Source organism: Engystomops pustulosus, chromosome 2 (genome assembly GCF_040894005.1).
Source record: "Engystomops pustulosus chromosome 2, aEngPut4.maternal, whole genome shotgun sequence".
Classification (NCBI taxonomy): domain Eukaryota; kingdom Metazoa; phylum Chordata; class Amphibia; order Anura; family Leptodactylidae; genus Engystomops; species Engystomops pustulosus.
The window spans coordinates 6,128,148-6,146,763 of record NC_092412.1 but is presented as its reverse complement, the minus strand read 5'-3'; the positions used below and the strand labels follow the sequence as shown (position 1 = coordinate 6,146,763).

At 47.9% G+C, this 18,616-nt stretch overlaps 1 protein-coding gene across 4 annotated transcripts in view; it reads right to left on the bottom strand.

The window, feature by feature from the left end:
- LOC140117161 (uncharacterized) overlaps positions 1 to 13,847 on the bottom strand; it is a 55,259-nt gene extending 41,412 nt beyond the window's left edge. The window contains exons 1-3 of one of the 4 annotated variants that reach the window (XM_072133641.1): positions 13,739 to 13,832; positions 13,645 to 13,667; positions 5,650 to 5,726 (exon numbers count right to left, since the gene is read on the bottom strand). In XM_072133641.1, the coding sequence (XP_071989742.1) occupies positions 5,650 to 5,724 (75 nt within the window). In that variant the 5' untranslated portion in view covers positions 5,725 to 5,726; positions 13,645 to 13,667; positions 13,739 to 13,832. Of the gene's footprint in view, positions 1 to 5,649; positions 5,727 to 12,441; positions 13,614 to 13,644 lie in introns of those variants that run through there. The other 3 variants (XM_072133643.1, XM_072133644.1, XM_072133642.1) reach the window with 3 other exon arrangements.
- Between the last annotated feature and the right edge of the window lie 4,769 nt (positions 13,848 to 18,616).

The window sequence follows — 18,616 nt, the reverse complement described above, 5'->3', positions numbered from 1 at the left end:
CTATGGATACGCATTTTCATCGGGTTTCCCGACGATTTCCGCATTTTTTGCGGCGCATTTAACAGGGGATTGCATCGCACACGATCAGATTTTTTGCGCATCGGCGCCGGCTTGCATGCGACACAAATCAGGGGCGTGGCTGTCGGACAACCCAACTGATTCGGACTACGTGTGGTTTTTAACATTTCAAATTGTGTCGCAAGACACACACTAACAAGCACCGGGAAGAAGATGGTGAACTCCGGCGGACATCAACGGGGAAGAGACTGATACAGGAACTCGGGCGCACAAGCTTCATGAATCGCGCCGGGGATCGTGCCTGGGATCGTGACTGGACCAGGAAAGTAAATTTGCCCCAGTATTTATGATTTTATTCATCAACCTTGTGCAAATAGCATATAAAACCACAATGGTCTTCACGCCCATCTCTGCTGCCGCTGAGGAGAACATCTCTTGGTCCTTCGCTATCTTGGTGCATTGTCTGAATAATTACTGCCCTTGTTTAAATAATGCTTGATTTAAGGAGTCTACTTCTGTCCATCCCTAAGTTTGGTCTACAATGAAGAACCCACTCCAAGATATGGAGATTAGATTCTTTTCTTTCCTTATAGTTGTGCTCCAAAGGCAAAACAATTGTATGCTCCACTTATAGGAGAATAGTTCATGGAGGCAACTGAAGAGACTTCTGTCAATAAAGCACCTGGGACAATTGAGGTTCTTGAGAGGCCTCCTCTTGATGCAGCCCATGGGATGATCGGCTATTGATGCAGTAAGCCAAAAACAGGATAAATAGAAAGATTCTTTTGATTCAGTTGGGCATTATCCAATCTTGATGTGACATTGTATTGGAAAAACTCATCGGTCAAAATTAAGTTAGCTTTTAGGGAGGGATCTATGGGATGAATTAGTAGTTGTACTCAACAAGCGAGAGCGGGGTTGAAATGGCCCACTAGAAGACCAGGGGAACCTGTGGTGGTCCTAGGCGCTAAACTAATACTGGCTTCCAGAAATACAGCAGAAGACAACCCAATTTGGTGTGTTCTCAGGGGGTTGGTCTATCAAGATTATTTGTATCTGCCCTAAGAACTTCAGTCCAACACTCATTTAGAGTGGGTTCACTGGGTTCATTCATTGTGGTGTGGGATAGAGCAGGGCACACATCAATGTTGTCCCATCTACAAATTATTTTTAGAAATCCTAGAAGGATCTGGTCAAAAGGGATACCTGGATGTCTGAAATCACTGTAGTTTGTTGTGTGCATTTACAAAAATTCAAGAAGTTTTTTTTTAAAGTCTTGTCTGCTGTTTTTTTAAAGTCTTGTCTGCTGCCAATAACGACTAGTGCTGGGTTGGTTGGGTCAGTCTTTTATGGGTATCAGGGTAATGGATCATTGTCTTCTACTCTTTGTAATTATTTTAAAGGGTTGTCCACGTTTCACAAATATCAATATGATGTTAGTGTTGTTCCATCACATGGGACCACTGCCGATCCACCACTGGAGGAGGTTGTGGCTTCCATGTCACAAACTGGTCATGTCAGGTCCATTCATCATGAGGCCTTTGGCAGTTGAGCCTTATTAAAGTGAAAGGGGAAGAGCTGTCTTAACGAGCATGGAATAGTCCCAAAAATACAGGATCAGGGTCCATGATTGGCCAGGGTAGTAGTGAAGACATAACCTTGCACTACTGGGTCAATGAGTTGAACAGGAGAATCTGTTGTGGAATAGACCAGCGCGGAGGGTGAGTATGGCTTCGTATATGTTATGTGACATCCCTACAACCAGGGAATTTTTGCTTTCTATGAAGATCTCCCTCTCTCTTTATATTTTAGGGTTGATTTATGAAATATTTTTTCTGCTTTTAGTATTTGTGCTTAAAGGCAGAAGGATGATTCAAGATGTGAACCTGTCACAATCCAATGCTGAGCATCCATATCCCATCCTAGGGTCCATTGTACAAGAATGAAGACGTTGGGGCACATTTACTTCCCCGGTCCCTGCGTGATCCCCAATCCAGAAAGTCAGACAAGGATGAAGTCTGCCACAATTCACTACAAGCATGCACCCGATATCCTGCAGGTGTCGCTTTCCCGCTCAGGTCCCTGGAGTTCACTTTCTTCTTCCCGGTGCATGTAAGTGCTTGGCTTGTGACACAATTTTAAATATTAAATCCTGCACGTTGTCAGAATCCGTCGGATTATCCAAAAGCCCGCCCCCCTATTTGTGTTGCATGAAAGCTGGCGCAATTGCGACACGATCCGATCGCGTGTGACACAATCCCCGGCGCGATCTCCGAAAAGGCAGGAAACCCAACGAAAATGCGGCCGCGGGACCCTTAGTACCACCCTTGTGCCCTCTCTTTTGGTTACCTTAAAACCTTCTTCCTGGGACCTAATTGGACCTTTTCGCTGCCTTTGATCCCCCCTTGGACTTTCTGGGGAGCTTTCTCTTGACCCCATCTTCCTTTCCTCAGACATGTCCCCCATGTGTCCCTCCAGATCGGGGCAGTAATCTCATTCTCTTCCTGCCCACATGCCCTGACTCACACATACCAGGTGCGTGATGCCGGGGGAGCGGTGACACTTTGTGACATTTGATCCAGGAGTCTGCAGAACCTGTTCTCTATCACTCACTATTAAAGCTGGTGACTAATATACGGGACTATTGTTGTGAGTTACAGATCTTGGCGCAGTATTTTATAATACACTTTTATGGTAAGGAAGTAAAGCTTCCGCATATTGGACTGACCTGTCTGATTAGTCTTGGTCTGATCATTGGAATACCAACCTAATCTGGGGACCCTTCGACCTTCTACGGACCTTTTGCTTGACCCATTCCCTGGGCCCCTTCCCTGATACCTTCCCTGGGAGTCCTGTCCACTCCTTTCATCTCTATGGGTCTTCTGTTCAACTGAATGACCCGGTGACATGTCCTGTATATGTAGGTCCATTGAGTGTGGGTTAGGGCAATGCTGGCACTGGATGGCAAGCAGATATTCTCTTGCCCTACTCTGTAACTGATTATATTTGGATATCAGCTCCAGGTGGAGATCAGCCATAGAAGCAGTGACTAATACCTGGGAGACAGACGGAATAATATAGAAGCAAATCCTTGATGCTCCCTCATCTGGAGATCCCAGCAATACAGAATATTTACCAATGATAACTAGACTAGGACAATACCCTGTTTCCCCTAAAATAGGACATCCCCTGAAAATAAGACCTTGTAGAATTTTGTTCAAGCTTAGGAATATAAGGCCTCCCCCGAAAATAAGACCTAGCGGCAGCCATTGCAGCAGCTCCCCCCATGTTGTACATTAGTATCAGTAGATCATTTAGATACCACAAGAGGTTGTGACATGCGGGAAGAAATCATGGGATAAAATCTCTGACTGTTGCGCTGCAAATGTGATACAAGCAGTTATCCAGACATGAAGTGCTGACAAGAAGGGGATCATTGGAGAAAAGTGCTATTGCTAAACATGAGAGATTGGGGCCAATGATTCCAATAGAAATCGCAAGTCGCAAGTTTGGAGAGTTATAAGGATGTTAGAGAAGTTGATTTTTCTGTCCAACATTAAATGTGAATTATTTTTCATGGAAATATAAGACATCCCCTGAAAATAAGACCTAGCACCTGTTTAGGAGCAAAAATTAATATAAGACACTGTCTTATTTTTGGGGAAACAGGGTAGATGGCAGCCATGTTATACTATGAAATACAGGGATTATCCAATCATTTCTAACCTGACCTGCCATGATCACATGGGTTTGGCTGGCTTTAGCTGATGCCACAGAGTACTTGAGAACAGTTGTGGAAAACCTATGGTACAGGTGCCATAGATGGAACTCAACATCCTCTCTGTGGGCACCCAGGCCATCACCCCACCCAGCACTGAATTCACCTGACTAGACCTGCTCCTGTAGGCCAAGGAAGCCCACATAATAATTAAACATCCTTGGCTGTCTGGGACTACAGAATGAGGGAGAAGGTGTGGACAGGGCTGGACATCTTTGGCTCCCTGGGACCACCAGAGAAAAGAATATGTGTGGACAGAGCTGGACATCTGTGACTCTCTGGGACTACCAGAGAAGCGAGAAGGTATAGACAGAGCTTGACGTCTTTGGCTCCCTGGGGCTAACAGAGAAGGGAGAAGGTGTGGAGTGCTGGCCTATCATCCAAGCTCCTTCTCCAGATCCCATGATTCTTAATGTTAAGAAGACCCTGAATAAAAGCTGGACATCTTTGGCTTCCTGGAACTACCAGAGAAGAGTGAAAATGTGGACAGAAATTGACATCTTTGGCTTCCTGGAACTACCAGATAAGAGTGAAGGTGTGGACAGCCCTGGACATCTTTAGCTCCCTGGAACTACCAGAGAACAGTGAAGGTGTGGACAGAGATGGACATCTTTAGCTTCCTGGAACTACCAGAGAAGGGTGAAGGTGTTTTACAGAGATGGACATCTTTGGCTTCCTAGAACTACCAGAGAATAGTGAAGGTGTGGTCAGAGATGGACATCTTTGGCTTCCTGGAACTACCAGAGAAGGGTGAAGGTGTGGACAGAGATGGACATCTTTGGCTTCCTGGAACTACCAGAGAAGGGTGAAGGTGTTTTACAGAGATGGACATCTTTGGCTTCCTAGAACTACCAGAGAAGAGTGAAGGTGTGGTCAGAGATGGACATCTTTGGCTTCCTAGAACTACCAGAGAAGAGTGAAGGTGTGGACAGAGATGGACATCTTTGGCTTCCTAGAACTACCAGAGAAGAGTGAAGGTGTGGACAGAGATGGACATCTTTGGCTTCCTAGAACTACCAGAGAAAAGTGAAGGTGTGGTCAGAGATGGACATCTTTGGCTGCCTGCAACCATTAGAGAAGGGAGAAGGTGTGGACAGAGATGGACATCTTTGACTCCCAGGAATTACCAGAGAAGAGTGAAGGTGTGGACAGAGCTTGACATCATTGGCTCACTGGGACTAACTCAGAAGGTGTGAAAAGGGCTTAGAGCTCCCACTCCAGATCCCATGATTCTTCATGTTCAGGAGACCCTGAATAAAAGCTACGATGATAAACTGAATTTCTTCCCCTTCTTCCCACGGTATTGTCTTCAGGACACCAAGATTATTGAAAATGGTAACAGATCAAGGACAATAAATTACAGCGTACATTTTGAGATAAATAAGAAGGTTTTGGTTGTAGTTTGGGTGCACGGTCTCTACAAGGTTCGCCACCACTGCTTGAGAATCTCAGCAGTCACAGCTGTCCAGGGGTAGAGGTGCTTTACTATGCAGTCCACCAAATCACTGGGGACACCTGCCAACCCTGGTGGAGTCTGGAGGCAGTCCAGGATTTTTGGGTTTGCCCACTGTCCTAGACAGGGAGGGGTATGTCCAGGGTCATCCTGGAGTGGAGTGCACCGAGCCCCCGCTGCTGTTGTTGTGTTTGTGGGGGGGATTATAAATTATAACAAGGGGGTTACAAAGATGGGGGCATCATAGATGGGATAATTATAAATAGGGTGCTTGGGAAAAAGGGGGTATGACCGCACTCTACTGATTGTATGATTATCATGAGCAAATTAATACATCATCTTACATGAGACATTTACCTCAGGACTACAACACATTATAGCAGTGAACGGTGAGCGTTACCTGCGGACATTGATGAACAATCAGCAGCCAAAATGTGGCGAAGGAGAGAAACGAGAATATATGTTTCCACATCATTTCTGCAAAGAAATGTAACTCAAGATTAGATGTATGTACACAGTGACTCCAACAGCAGAATAGTGAGTGCAGCTCTAGGATATAATACAGGATAAGTCATGTCATGTATGTACACAGTGACTGCACCAGCAGCAGAATAGTGAGTGCATCTCTGGAGCTCGTTAGCAGAGGGTGTGTTGTGTGTGCAGCTGCTGTGCTTGTGCTCCTGAGCTCCTGGAGGAAGATCTATCCTTCCAGGGCCTGCTCTCTCCTCTCCCAGGGAGGGAGTTAGGTTCCTGGGGATGAGCGAGGGAGCCGACTCCCAGGCTCCTGCTTCCCGGGCCAGGCTGGCAGGAGGCAGGAGAGGACAGCAACCGGCCAGCGCTATGGAGGACTCAGGGGTGAGACGTTCCACCGGGAGTCGTAGCAATGCGGCTCCTACTCCCCCTGAGAAGCGGAGAACCCAGAAGCTGGATGCCCATGTCGGTGCGGGTGAGAGCGGTCCTTCCGGGGCTGGAGCTATGAAGCGGAGTGCTCACAGAGGTAAGGCTGACCATGCAGGGGATGGCTGGGCGGTGCAAGGGCCCCGGGAGTCCTTGTCCACCTATGCCTCCCGGGTCCAGAGCCACCTCTGTGAGTACGAAGAGGCGACCAAGACCATCAGGAGGCTCCGGGAGGAGCTGCGTTGTGCCCGCGCCAGGGCAATTACAGCAATGGGGAAGCAAAGGTCAGAAATAACTGGTGAGATTAAAAGACTAAAATCAGACATTGAGAAACTTATTATCAGAAAGATTTTTATTTGTGAAAACGGCGGTCCATTTAAAGAAAAATGATTAAATGACGACAGATTTGCAGACATGGCTGATAACAGAAAGCAAACCCTGATAGGGTTGCAGCCTGCGAGCCAGGTATAGGAGGATGATGATGATGATGACGAGCAGCAGGACACACCTGGCGGCCTGCAGGAAGATCAGCAGGCCTCGTGCAGTGGGCCCCCTGCAGGACAGCCAGCAGTAACACCTCGCTCGGGGGAGGACAGTGACACCGGCAGCCAGGGAGGGGCGCTCATGGCAGAGATCCAGCTGCTCGAGTCCCCAGTACGCATGGAGAACTTTTCTTTTGGTGATGAGCTCCCAGAGGAAGCCACTGGGGATAGCAGCCGGAGGAAGAGTAAGAAGACCAGGCCAAAGCAGCAAGAAGAGGTACGTTTCATCTTTACCCCCCTCCCTGTACACCCCCCCGGGCAAAGCGCAGGGTCAGCTCACTGTGCAAGCCCTGCTACCCAAACCCCCCGAGTTCTGCTGTGGACCCGGTGCAAAGATGCAGGGAGATTACAAAGCCAGGTGGCGAGGCGCAAGTCTCCATCTCTGCTTGTAGTAGTGGAGATGGAGCAGAGAAAGCATCGGCTGAAAGGCCGGACACTGAGTGTCGCCCCGCGGGGGGCGTTCCATCTAGCACCGGCACTGTGGCCTGCTCCCCAGGGGGAGGGGGGGCAGCCTGGTGTCGGCGCTGGTTCCGGGTCCCGGTCCCAGTCCTCCCAGCGATGCCAGTTACTCCATGGATAAAAAAGTTCTTTTTTATATTGGAACTGGTAATGCTGATAAGAGACATCCTGTAGAGACTGGTGAAAGACGGACGGCAACTAAACGCAAACTGACATCTGACGCCGAAGAAGCAGAGGGCAAAAGTCAATCTGGGGTTGGGGTCACCTCTGGACAGAACATGCAGGCCGGGGGATTTGGTTCTGTGGAGGTGGCCTCTGCCCCTATGGCCAAAGATGCTGAGGCTCTCCTGCCGTCTGTCGTTACTGCTGGTCCAGCAAGTGTGAATGGTGCTGTGGCTGAAGGGTCGTTATCAGGGGGAGAAAATGTAGGTGATGGTGGTGCTGTGAGAGGGGGGGCCACTGTGAGTGGAGATCATGGTATGGAGAGAGGTATTGCTGGGACTAGTGGTGCTGCTATGGTGGGAGGTGTTGATGTAACTGTGGAGGTTGTTTTGAGTAGAGATACTGGTGTGGCTGGAGTTGTTGCTGGGACTTGTGGTGCTGCTACGGTGGGAGGTGATGGTGTTGCGGGATGTTTTGCAGGTAATAACGGGGGCTGTTATGAGTGAGGGTATGGTTGGATCTGGTCCTGTTGTACCCCTAGCGGTGGCGACTCCTGGCAGAAGCTATGCCAGTGTCACTGCTGAGGGAGATTTTGCATCCTCCCCATCTTCGGGCCCTAGGGGCAATATTTTGCAGCAGCGTCTTCTGGAGGCTCTGAGAAAAGGAGAGGTTGATCTGTCTCACTGGATAGAGAGGCACGGCCTTGGAGCCTTCCGGGAAAATAGAGGGGGGGGGGGGACTGCATGGTCCCTCCCGACAGCCGGGCCAGGTGGCGCCCGTAGGAATTTGGTCCGTCTTAGGTGGCGGGGCAGTGATGCGTGTCCTCCTAGAACTAAGATGGTTGAGCTCCTCCTAGAGATGGGCTTCAGGGCGATAGACATCTTTGCCTTGACTCATCCTTATGGCACATCTGAGTTCGATGTCACTTTTGTTCGCCCGGAGGGACTTAAGCTCTTCTGGGGGAATTATGACCTGAAAAAGAACATGCCCGGTTGGCGAGACTTTGCTGTTCAGGCAGTGTCTCGCCAAAATCAGGTCAAGAAGGTGACCGTTTTAACCTGTAATGAATCAGTTTCTTGCTATGACATCATGACTTGGCTTGGGCGATATGGCAAAGTATTAGAGACGCCAAGGAAAAATCGGGACGGGAAAAAGAAAAAGAAGGGAGATTTACAATCTTCTCTCACTCTGACTCAGAAGCCTAAGGAAGGTAAAACTGATTCCCCTCTGGTTGGTCTTTCCAACCGGTTCCAAGCCCTTGACAAGGTCTCTGCCTCAGAGGTTGAGGGTGAGGTTCCAGAGAAGGCGGGAGGGCTTACAGAAGATGCTGAGTCTTCCGCTGAGGATGCTTCGTCCTCAGAATGGGAGACTGACCTGGAGTCAGGAGACGAGGATGAAAGAGCTAATGTCTGATGCGGCTAGATTTGCGGCCTTTGATTTTCTCGGCCGTGTTGAAGCCGACATTTTACTTTTGCAGGAGACCAGGCTGCCAGATTTGGCAGCCGTGTTTAAAGCTAAGAGGGAATGGAGACACGGGCCTTCCTATTGGTCTCTTGCGGCTAAACCGTATAGGGGAGTGGCGGTCCTTTTTACCGCACCAGTAGAATGCAGATGAGCTATTGAGTTAGAAATGGGGAGGTGCCTGATCCTGGATGTCCTCATGAAGGGACAAGAACTTCGCCTAAATAATATCTATGGTCCCCAGTCCAAGTGGGACAGGAAGTGTCTCTTTATGAGGATCAAGCCCTACCTTTTTACAAGTCGGCAGGTGGTCTCTGGAGGGGACTTCAATGCTGTCACGAGGTCCCAGGATAGGGGAGGTTCCAGAGACAAGCTGACTTATGATAGCGTCGCTCTTAATAGCATAGCTAGTGAGGCTCGCCTGGTGGATGTCCACATCCGTCACACCCCAGGCCACGCGGGGTTCACCTATTATAGGGGTAGCTGCAGGTCTAGAATAGACAGGTTTTATTTAAAGGAGGAAGCCATTTCTTCACCAGTTTCTGTTGTTGAGGTGGAGTTCTCTGACCACTGTCTAATTTTGTTTTCTCTGAATGTTACAGAGACCCCCCGGATGGGAAGAGGCTACTGGAAGCTCAATTTGTCTCTCCTGGAAGAAGCAGAGATCAGACAATCCTTTGAGGACTTTCTTCAGAGCCAGGTACCATTGCTGGGCCTTGTAGCAGTAAGTCAGAGTGGTGGGAGATGCTCAAGAAAAGGGTGGCGAGATTCTTCCGCCAGCTCTCGAGCCTCAGGAGCCTGGACAGGTACCGCCTGTACCAGGACCTGAGAAGGAAACTCGAGCATCTCGTCTCGACTGGAGGTCGTTGTGAGGACATCTCCAGGGTGAAATCCTTGTTGAAGAGGTGTCAGTACAAATGGACACGCATCTTTGGTTTTTGAGAGGGATTATGGGAAATACCGCTCGCCTGACCCTTACAGAAACTGCAAGATGTCAGTGAATGGTAAAGTTGTCACAGGACTGGTTGACAGTACGGGATCCCTGAAAAGGTCCAGATCAGGGATCCTGGAGGTCGTCAGATCCTTCTACTCACACCTCTTGGGCAGGAAGGATCTAGATCGGGATGTGATGTCGGCTTTCCTGGCAGAAACTATCCCTGAGCCAGGAGTAGACCCCTCTCTTGATGTTTTGACATGATCAGGGAAGAGGAAGTCAGCCTGGCGATTGAAGGGCTCACCCTCAAGAAATCGCCAGGTCCGCTTAACATCTGAGCTTTATAAGACCTTTAAGGACGCCTTGGTTCCCCTCTTGACTGAGGTATTCAATGAGTGTCTTTCCTCGGGCGCTCTGCCGAAGTCAATGAGGAGGTCTGTCCTGATCATTCTGTCAAAAGGTAAGGACCGATCTCGTATTGAGAACTGGCGTCCCATAGCGCTTCTCAATACGGACAGAAAGGTTTTGGCAAAGGTGCTGTTTAATCGGCTGGTGCAGTTTGCGCCCCGGCTCCTTTCGGGGACCCAGCACTGCTCTGTTCCAGGCCGCAGTACATTTAGTGCTGTGCTTTGTGTCCGGGAGGCAGTGGAGCAGGGCAGGGCTGGTAACTGGAAGCGGTACTTGCTGTCCTTGGATCAGGCAAAAGCGTTTGATCGGGTTAACCACGAGTACCTCTGGTCTGTCCTTCTGAGGTATGGCCTGCCGGGGGAGTTTGTTGATTGCCTAAAAATTTTTTTTCAGGGTCAGAAAGTTTCCCGCTTGTGAACGGTTGGATTGGCCTCTCTTTTGAGGTCGGGTCTCTGAGCCCACTACTGTACATATTCGCGATCAACCCATTCCTTAGGAGGGTTGATCGTGGGCCATTGGTGGGAATCGGGATGGATCGGGCGGCACCGGAAGCCACTCCGGTGATGTGACTGTTTTCATGTCCTTGGGAGGGGAGGTGCAATGGGTGATGTCAGAGGTTGACTGTTACTCAGAGGCTTCTGGGTCCAAGATCAACCGGGATAAGTGTGAGAGTCTGTGGCTGGGAGAGGGGGATCCAGGCTTTGATCTCCCGGGCACTCTTCCAGGGCCCCAAGACTCTGCCAAAGTTCTCGGCATCGAATTTGGCCAGGGGGATTACCCCATGCAAAACTGGGACGGCAGCCTTAAGACCTCCGCTCAGAAGGTGGACCCGTGGAAGGGTTGGTCTTTGACCCTCACAGAAAGGGTTAATCTGATCAAAACCTTCCTGCTCCCACTGCTGATTTATCTGGGAACCTATGCATCTTGCCGGAACCCCTCTGGACTTGGGGGTACAGTCTGTTCTTCCAGCTGTTATGGGGGAATAGGCTGAACCTTATCAACAGAGATGTTACTTACCGCACGAGGAGACAAGGAGGGTTGTGTATGGTCAACCCTGTGGTGTTCCTAGTGAATACCTTCAATAAGATCAATGTTGCAAACCTCTGGAAAGAGAGGTCTCCTCCGTGGGTATACTCCTGCAGGGGATGGGCTCCTCCGTGGGTATACTCCTGCAGGGGATGGTTTCGGCCTTTCTTCCAGGAATGGGAGACAGAAGGGCGAGTGAAGGATCTCCGTACACCGCATGGGCATCTTCCGGCTTATGCTATCCCGCTTCCGAAGGTGATTCGCCGGTGGGGTCTGGGAATGTGGGAGATCAGGACCATGTCGAGGAAACTCCTCAACAAGAGGGTTCTGTTTAATCTTTTCCAGAAGCCTCTGGCCCTGGATCTGGTCAAGATCTGGGGGGGGGGGGGAGGGTTTTTAGGTCTTTTGAACCTGAACTTTATGTAGTTTAGGGATATATGATATGTTAAATATGTTTTTCTATAATGTTCTATAATTGTGTATATAGGAAGTATATTGTGTATATAGGTTGGTGTCGGGTGTAGGTGTTCCTTTTGTTGGGGAAAAGTGGATGGAGGGGATTTGGACATTAGGAATTGAACTGATCCTGGTCACTGGTCAGGACTACTTATCACATGTAACTTTGTCTGGGTGGAAAGGTCATGGGCCTGGTTGTTTATTTGTTCATTTTTGGTGTTTATTTCTATTAATTTCTGATTTTGCTGTTTAATGATTAACTAAAAAATGATAAAAAATATATGCATGTAGAAAAAAATTGGTTATTTTCTATGGTTTACATATTTTATTAGTGGGTGTGGTATTATTTTTTTTTGGTGTTGGACCAGGAGATAAGTCATCAACTAACAACTTAAAAAACTTCTAAAACAACTTCCATAGCAACATTGCAGTCAAACATGGAGAACTGTAAAGAGGTTCTTCTGTATGTGTAACATCTTTCACGCCTGATAATGGGAGGTGTCTCGTTCATGAAGAGAGAAGCTGTGTGATAGTGATCAGTGCTATGCAGGGGGATGGTATAAAGTATAGGATGAGGATACAGTATATAAGTCACTATAGGACACTGTATAGAAAGGAGGGAAAAGATATCTACTCAGTCTATAATGTGAATTGAATAGACTCTCCTTAGCAATGTTCACTTTGAGCGTTGCTAAGGAGAGACTTTAGATACATGTAAAACTGATACAGTAAGATGCAGTGCAGAATACAATGAATTGTACTGAATTCTGATCAGATGGTATCACACAGATGTAGAATCGACTTCCTGCACTATCACATCGTATCTCAGTAGATGACAGATACTTACAGGTGAGCAGTGTTAGGTCCCCGGGTCCCCAGGTGAGGCTCGTACAGTTATGTAGAGGTAGTGACACTCACAGGTGAGCAGTGGCAGGTCCCCGAGTCCCCAGGTGAGGCTCGTACAGTTATGTAGAGGTAGTGACACTCACAGGTGAGGGGTGTCAGGTCCCCAGGTCTCCAGGTGAGGTTAGTACAGTTATGTAGAGGTAGTGACACTCACAGGTGAGCAGTGTCAGGTCCTGAGTCTCCAGGTGCGGCTCGTACAGTTATGTAGAGGTAGTGATACTCACAGGTGAGGGGTGTCAGGTCCCCGGGTCTCCAGGTGAGGTTAGTACAGTTATGTAGAGGTAGTGACACTCACAGGTGAGCAGTGTCAGGTCCTGAGTCTCCAGGTGCGGCTCGTACAGTTATGTAGAGGTAGTGACACTCACAGGTGAGGGGTGTCAGGTCCCCGGGTCTCCAGGTGAGGCTCGTACAGTTATGTAGAGGTAGTGACACTCACAGGTGAGGGGTGTCAGGTCCTGAGTCTCCAGGTGCGGCTCGTACAGTTATGTAGAGGTAGTGATACTCACAGGTGAGGGGTGTCAGGTCCCCGGGTCTCCAGGTGAGGTTAGTACAGTTATGTAGAGGTAGTGACACTCACAGTTGAGGGGTTATCGGGTCCTGGAGCTGTCAGGTGAGGCTCGTACAGTTATGTAGAGGTAGTAACACTCACAGGTGAGGGGTGTCAGGTCCCCAGGTCTCCAGGTGAGGCTCGTACAGTTATGTAGAGGTAGTAACACTCACAGGTGAGGGGTGTCAGGTCCCCGGGTCTCCAGGTGAGGTTAGTACCGTTATGTAGAGGTAGTGACACTCACAGGTGAGGGGTGTCAGGTCCCCGGGTCTCCAGGTGAGGTTAGTACAGTTATGTAGAGGTAGTGACACTCACAGGTGAGCAGTGTCAGGTCCTGAGTCTCCAGGTGCGGCTCGTACAGTTATGTAGAGGTAGTGACACTCACAGTTGAGGGGTTGTCGGGTCCTGGAGCTGTCAGGTGAGGCTCGTACAGTTATGTAGAGGTAGTGACACTCACAGGTGAAGGCTGTCAGGTCCTGAGTCTCCAGGTGAGGCTCGTACAGTTATGTAGAGGTAGTGACACTCACAGGTGAGGGGTGTCAGGTCCTGAGTCTCCAGGTGAGGCTCGTACAGTTATGTAGAGGTAGTGACACTCACAGGTGAGGGGTTGTCGGGTCCTGGAGCTGTCAGGTGAGGCTCGTACAGTTATGTAGAGGTAGTGACACTCACAGGTGAGGGGTGTCGGGTCCTGAGTCTCCAGGTGAGGCTCGTACAGTTATGTAGAGGTAGGGACGCTCACAGGTGAAGGCTGTCAGGTCCTGAGTCTCTAGGTGAGGCTCCCACAGTTATGTAGAGATCTTTGACTTTCAGTTTCCCTCATGCAATGGTCTGGGAGGTTCTGTTCATATTTCATTGTCTTGTATCTAAGATACTAAAATTCCCCTAAGTTGTGCAAGTTGCCGATCCCTCAGACCATGTCATGATATGACTACTGGGCTTTAACCCTTTCAGCTCTCACCCTGGGGCAAATAATTTACTCTATACACCAAGAATATGTCTGATTATTAATAACTTTTTACCATCTGCTTCCTCCAAAGTCAATGCCCCCTACCAGAATGGCATTACCTGTCCCCATTACCCAGAATGCATTCAATGTGGCTCCATGATGTAAAGGGGTTGAAATCAACTCCCTGGAGGAGTCGAGGAGATTCCAGATCAGAGCATTACCCATAACACACAAATGTGTCCACCACTAAATAAATAACAGCAGACACCAATTATCTGTGGGAATATGGCGACCACCCTGAGGACGGTCTATGAGGGCCAGTTTTTTTTAAAAAGATCCATTAGAGGTAGTTTATTCTCCCCGCCGCACACCTCCGGCTTGGGGGGCTGACAAAATTCACACTTGACACCCCCAGTCCACCTCCCAGCTGTGACCTATCCATGTTCTCCGATTTGCCGTGCCAAAAAGAAAGCTAACTCTCTTCCCTGGATATTTCCTGCCTCCATTGACATCATCCCTAGCTGGCCCAGCCGCTTGACTAAGCTAACCCTACGGTGGCCTGCTTGTTGCCCTTGTCATCGTGGGCCTCCACTACTGGCTCAGCTAATACACTGAGAGCAGCATTAATTCCATGGTGCTGTCCAATCAGTAAGGGGTTCACATATGCAGAGCAGTTATTGTGAGATGTAGATGTAATACTAAACAGGTAGGTTTTTGGGTTACGGTTGAACGTTAAGGAAGGCTGCCACATTTTGGCAGAGAGGCCCAGAGGATGGGAGATGGTTGTGAGTAGAGCAAATGCAAAAGCAAAAGTTTCTGTGCAGAATAGGTAGTATAAGCAGGGAAAACCAGCTCACCTCCTGTTCAGGACATGCCGAGCGAGGCACGGGCCTCCCCTCTGCCAGGGTAGAACATCCAGATAGACAAAATAACGGCTCAGCCAGGCTCCAGGCAATGCGTTTAGCGTCCTTTAATTGAACATTGACAATACAATATCCACAATGTGGGGAGACAGCAACAGCTGACGCGTTTCGGGGGATTAACTGTCCTTAGTCATAGCTGACACATTGTATCCTAACAAACAATATATACTAAAATTGCCCACTAAAGCCCCGCCCCCACCGGAAATCGATTAGCGTTCCCAAACACGATGTTAGTAGAGAACATAACAATTGCATACAATTTAGTACATTATAACAAGGAGGTGAATGTGCGTCTTCATAAGTAGTTAGAAGAGGGTCATCTCCACACAGCATACTGTATAATACGTTTGATTGCAGAAAGCGTGTGCAGTGATGCGAGTCACGTGATCGCGAGGTCACGTGACCATGCCGTGTCCTTGGCAACCACATCACGTGATGCGTAGTCATGGAAGCAGTTCGTCTGCTGTGATTGGAAAAGGATGGATTTGTTCGGCATCGCCGCGGAGATCGAAATAAATGCAAACCGGCGCTGGCCATGTATGTGGCATGGAGAAACCTTTGGGAAGAGACCAGCGCGGCGGAGCCAAAGGCATATCCTCCTTGTGGTGAGTGGGGCGTGCATCTAAAATTAGATGAAACACGAGTTAGTGGCTACAAAACGTTCTGAATAATAACAATGAAAGGAATAAAAACATCACTATTGACATGTAAGAGTAAAAAGAGTAGCAAGAGAGAAGCGAAATAGGGCAATAATTATAACATTTGTAATATTTGACATTGTTTACAGTGGCATCCTGTGGAATGGAGAAGAGAGGGATTAATAATGGTACATGAGTTCACGCTTGGCATTTAATCCATGTGGATGACATGTTTCCAATGTGAATATCCAATAAGCCTCTCTGTTCAATAGCCGGGATGTTATGCTGCCTCCCCTAATATTTTTGGCCATTCTTTCAAAAGCAAATGTTTTGAGAGAACTAACATCACCCTTGTGTACCTGGACAAAGTGCTTGGAAGCACCGGACAGGTTACGGCCCAACGGGTTGGAGATATCGTAGAGGTGTTCTTCGAACCTAGTTTTGAATTTGCGCATAGTCTGTCCCACATAAATCAAATTACACTCACTGCAGTATATGATATGGACAACATTGTACGAGTTGCAATTGATAAAATCTTTTATCAGATATTGTCTTTGACCGTTGCTACTGGTGAAAAACTTTTTCTTTGCCTTTGTTTAAGATGTGTTCCAAAATTGGATCTGAACGTAACAATGGGATATGCCGGTGAATAATTTCTGAGATAGCTTTGAATTGTGGACTGTATTGTAATACTAATGTGGGGGTGAAATCGGAAGACGAAGAACCATGTTTGTTGGGGGGTTTATCTGCCTCATGAGGGAAGAGTAATGTTTTTCTGTCTTTGATTTTCACTCAATTGTAAGCTTTTTTCAGGGACCATTCCGGATAGCCTCTGTTTTTTAGTTTTTTACAGGCATTCATGGATTCTGTATTGAATGCCTTCTCAGTACTGCAATTACGTTTGATACGTGTGAGTTCACCAACCGGAATAGCTTGGATTGTATGCAGGGGGTGCTGTGAACTGGCATGCAGGATGGTGTTGCCTGCTGTGGATTTGCGATGTGTGGTGGAATCAATTATGTGACCTGGAGTACATGTCAGATGTAGATCTAAAAACACAATTTCCTTTGGATCCATTGTATAGGTAAACCTCAGATTACAAGTGTTGGTATTGAGGTATTCAATGAAGAGTGGTATGGCAGGCACATCCCCCCGCCAGATGATCAACACGTCATCAATGTACCTGCCATACCACTCCACGTCTGCCATGTGCGGATTGTGCTCTGAAAAAATGGTGTGTTCCTCCCACCATGACATCGTCAGGTTGGCCAAGGAGGGTGAGAACTTGGCCCCCATGCTGACCCCTTGTGTCTGTAAATAAAAAAGTCCAGTGAGTGATGAGATAATGACAGACTGTTGGGGTGAATTCTTTAAATTCCATACTGTAATCAGTGTATTTGTTGAGATGATGTTGTAATGCTGTCATTGCTACGTTGTGGGGAATAGAGGTGTAAAGGGACACCACATCACAGCTAACCCAATGGTAATTGGCTTGCCAGTATTTCTCATGTAATGAGCACAGTACATCTCTTGTATCTTGTAAATAACCTGGGACTCTACGTACTAGCGGCTGGAGTACCCAGTGAAGCCAACTGGAAAGATTCTCATTAAGGGAACCAATGCCCGAGACGCTGGTCTCTTCCCAAAGGTTTCTCCACGCCACATACATGGCCAGCGGCGGTTTGCATTTATTTCGATCTCCGTGGCGATGCCGAACAAATCCATCCTTTTCCAATCACAGCAGACGAACTGCTTCCATGACTACGCATCACGTGATGTGGTTGCCAAGGACACGGCGTCACGGCATCACTGCACACGCTTCCTGCAATCAAACGTATTATACAGTATGCTGTGTGGAGATGACCCTCTTCTGACTACTTATGAAGACGCACATTCACCTCCCTGTTATAATGTACTAAATTGTATGCAATTGTTATGTTCTCTACTAACATCGTGTTTGGGAACGCTAATCGATTTCCGGTGGGGGCGGGGCTTTAGTGGGCAATTTTAGTATATATTGTTTGTTAGGATACAATGTGTCAGCTATGACTAAGGACAGTTAATCCGCCCGAAACGCGTCAGCTGTTGCTGTCTCCCCACATTGTGGATATTGTATTGTCAATGTTCAATTAAAGGACGCTAAACGCATTGCCTGGAGCCTGGCTGAGCCGTTATTTTGTCTAGCAGAATAGGTAGACCTGCTGTCTTCTCCTCCAAGCTCCATTCCCTAACTGGAGACACTAAGGACTAGGATTGTTCTCCTTGTATACCCTCTACCAGGGGAGGACTGGTTACATTTCAGCACAAAATAAAACAAAGTGTTTTCCCATAGACTTACATTGAGTCCCCATAATCTTCTGGTGTTCTAAAGTGTAAACAACTTTCCAGCCATTACCTGTCATTCTAAAGATCAAGCTTCCTGCTGTCTGCTAAACAAGTCTGCTTTTCTTCTGCAAAACAATGTATTGGAAAATTAAAGATAGAGATACAAAGTCCGAAAGTTCTCTCAGTGTCCATTAACCCTTTCTACTAGTCTATAACTATACAGTAATATGAAACAGAATGTATATAACAAAAGAAGTATGGGGAAATATGGAAATGTCCACAAATGTCCAAGGTTCAATGCTCCTCTGCTCCAGGGCTCTACAATCGTAGTGGAGGGAGGAAGTATTGGTCAGATATGATAGAACACATTGAGGAATAACTCGATCATTAAAGGTTCTGTATTCTGGGCCATGTCCATGGTTTTAAGTTACCGAGGGATGAGATGATATCTGAACCAGAAATATAGATCTGCAAGTCATCAGCATACGAGTGGGATTGAAAGCTGTGGGACTCGAGCTGTCCTAGGCCAGACGTGTAGATGAAGAAGAGTAGGGGTCGCAGGACAGAACCTTAGGGGACTCCAGCAGAGCGGGGGCGAGGTGACAAGGTGAAAAGAGAGTGGTAGACACTGAAAGTCCAATTAGTGAAGTATGAGGAGATCCAGGAGAGGCCAAGGTCAGTATTGCCAAGAAAACATCTGCGTCTGCAGCGGGAGAACATGGTCAACAGTGTCAAAG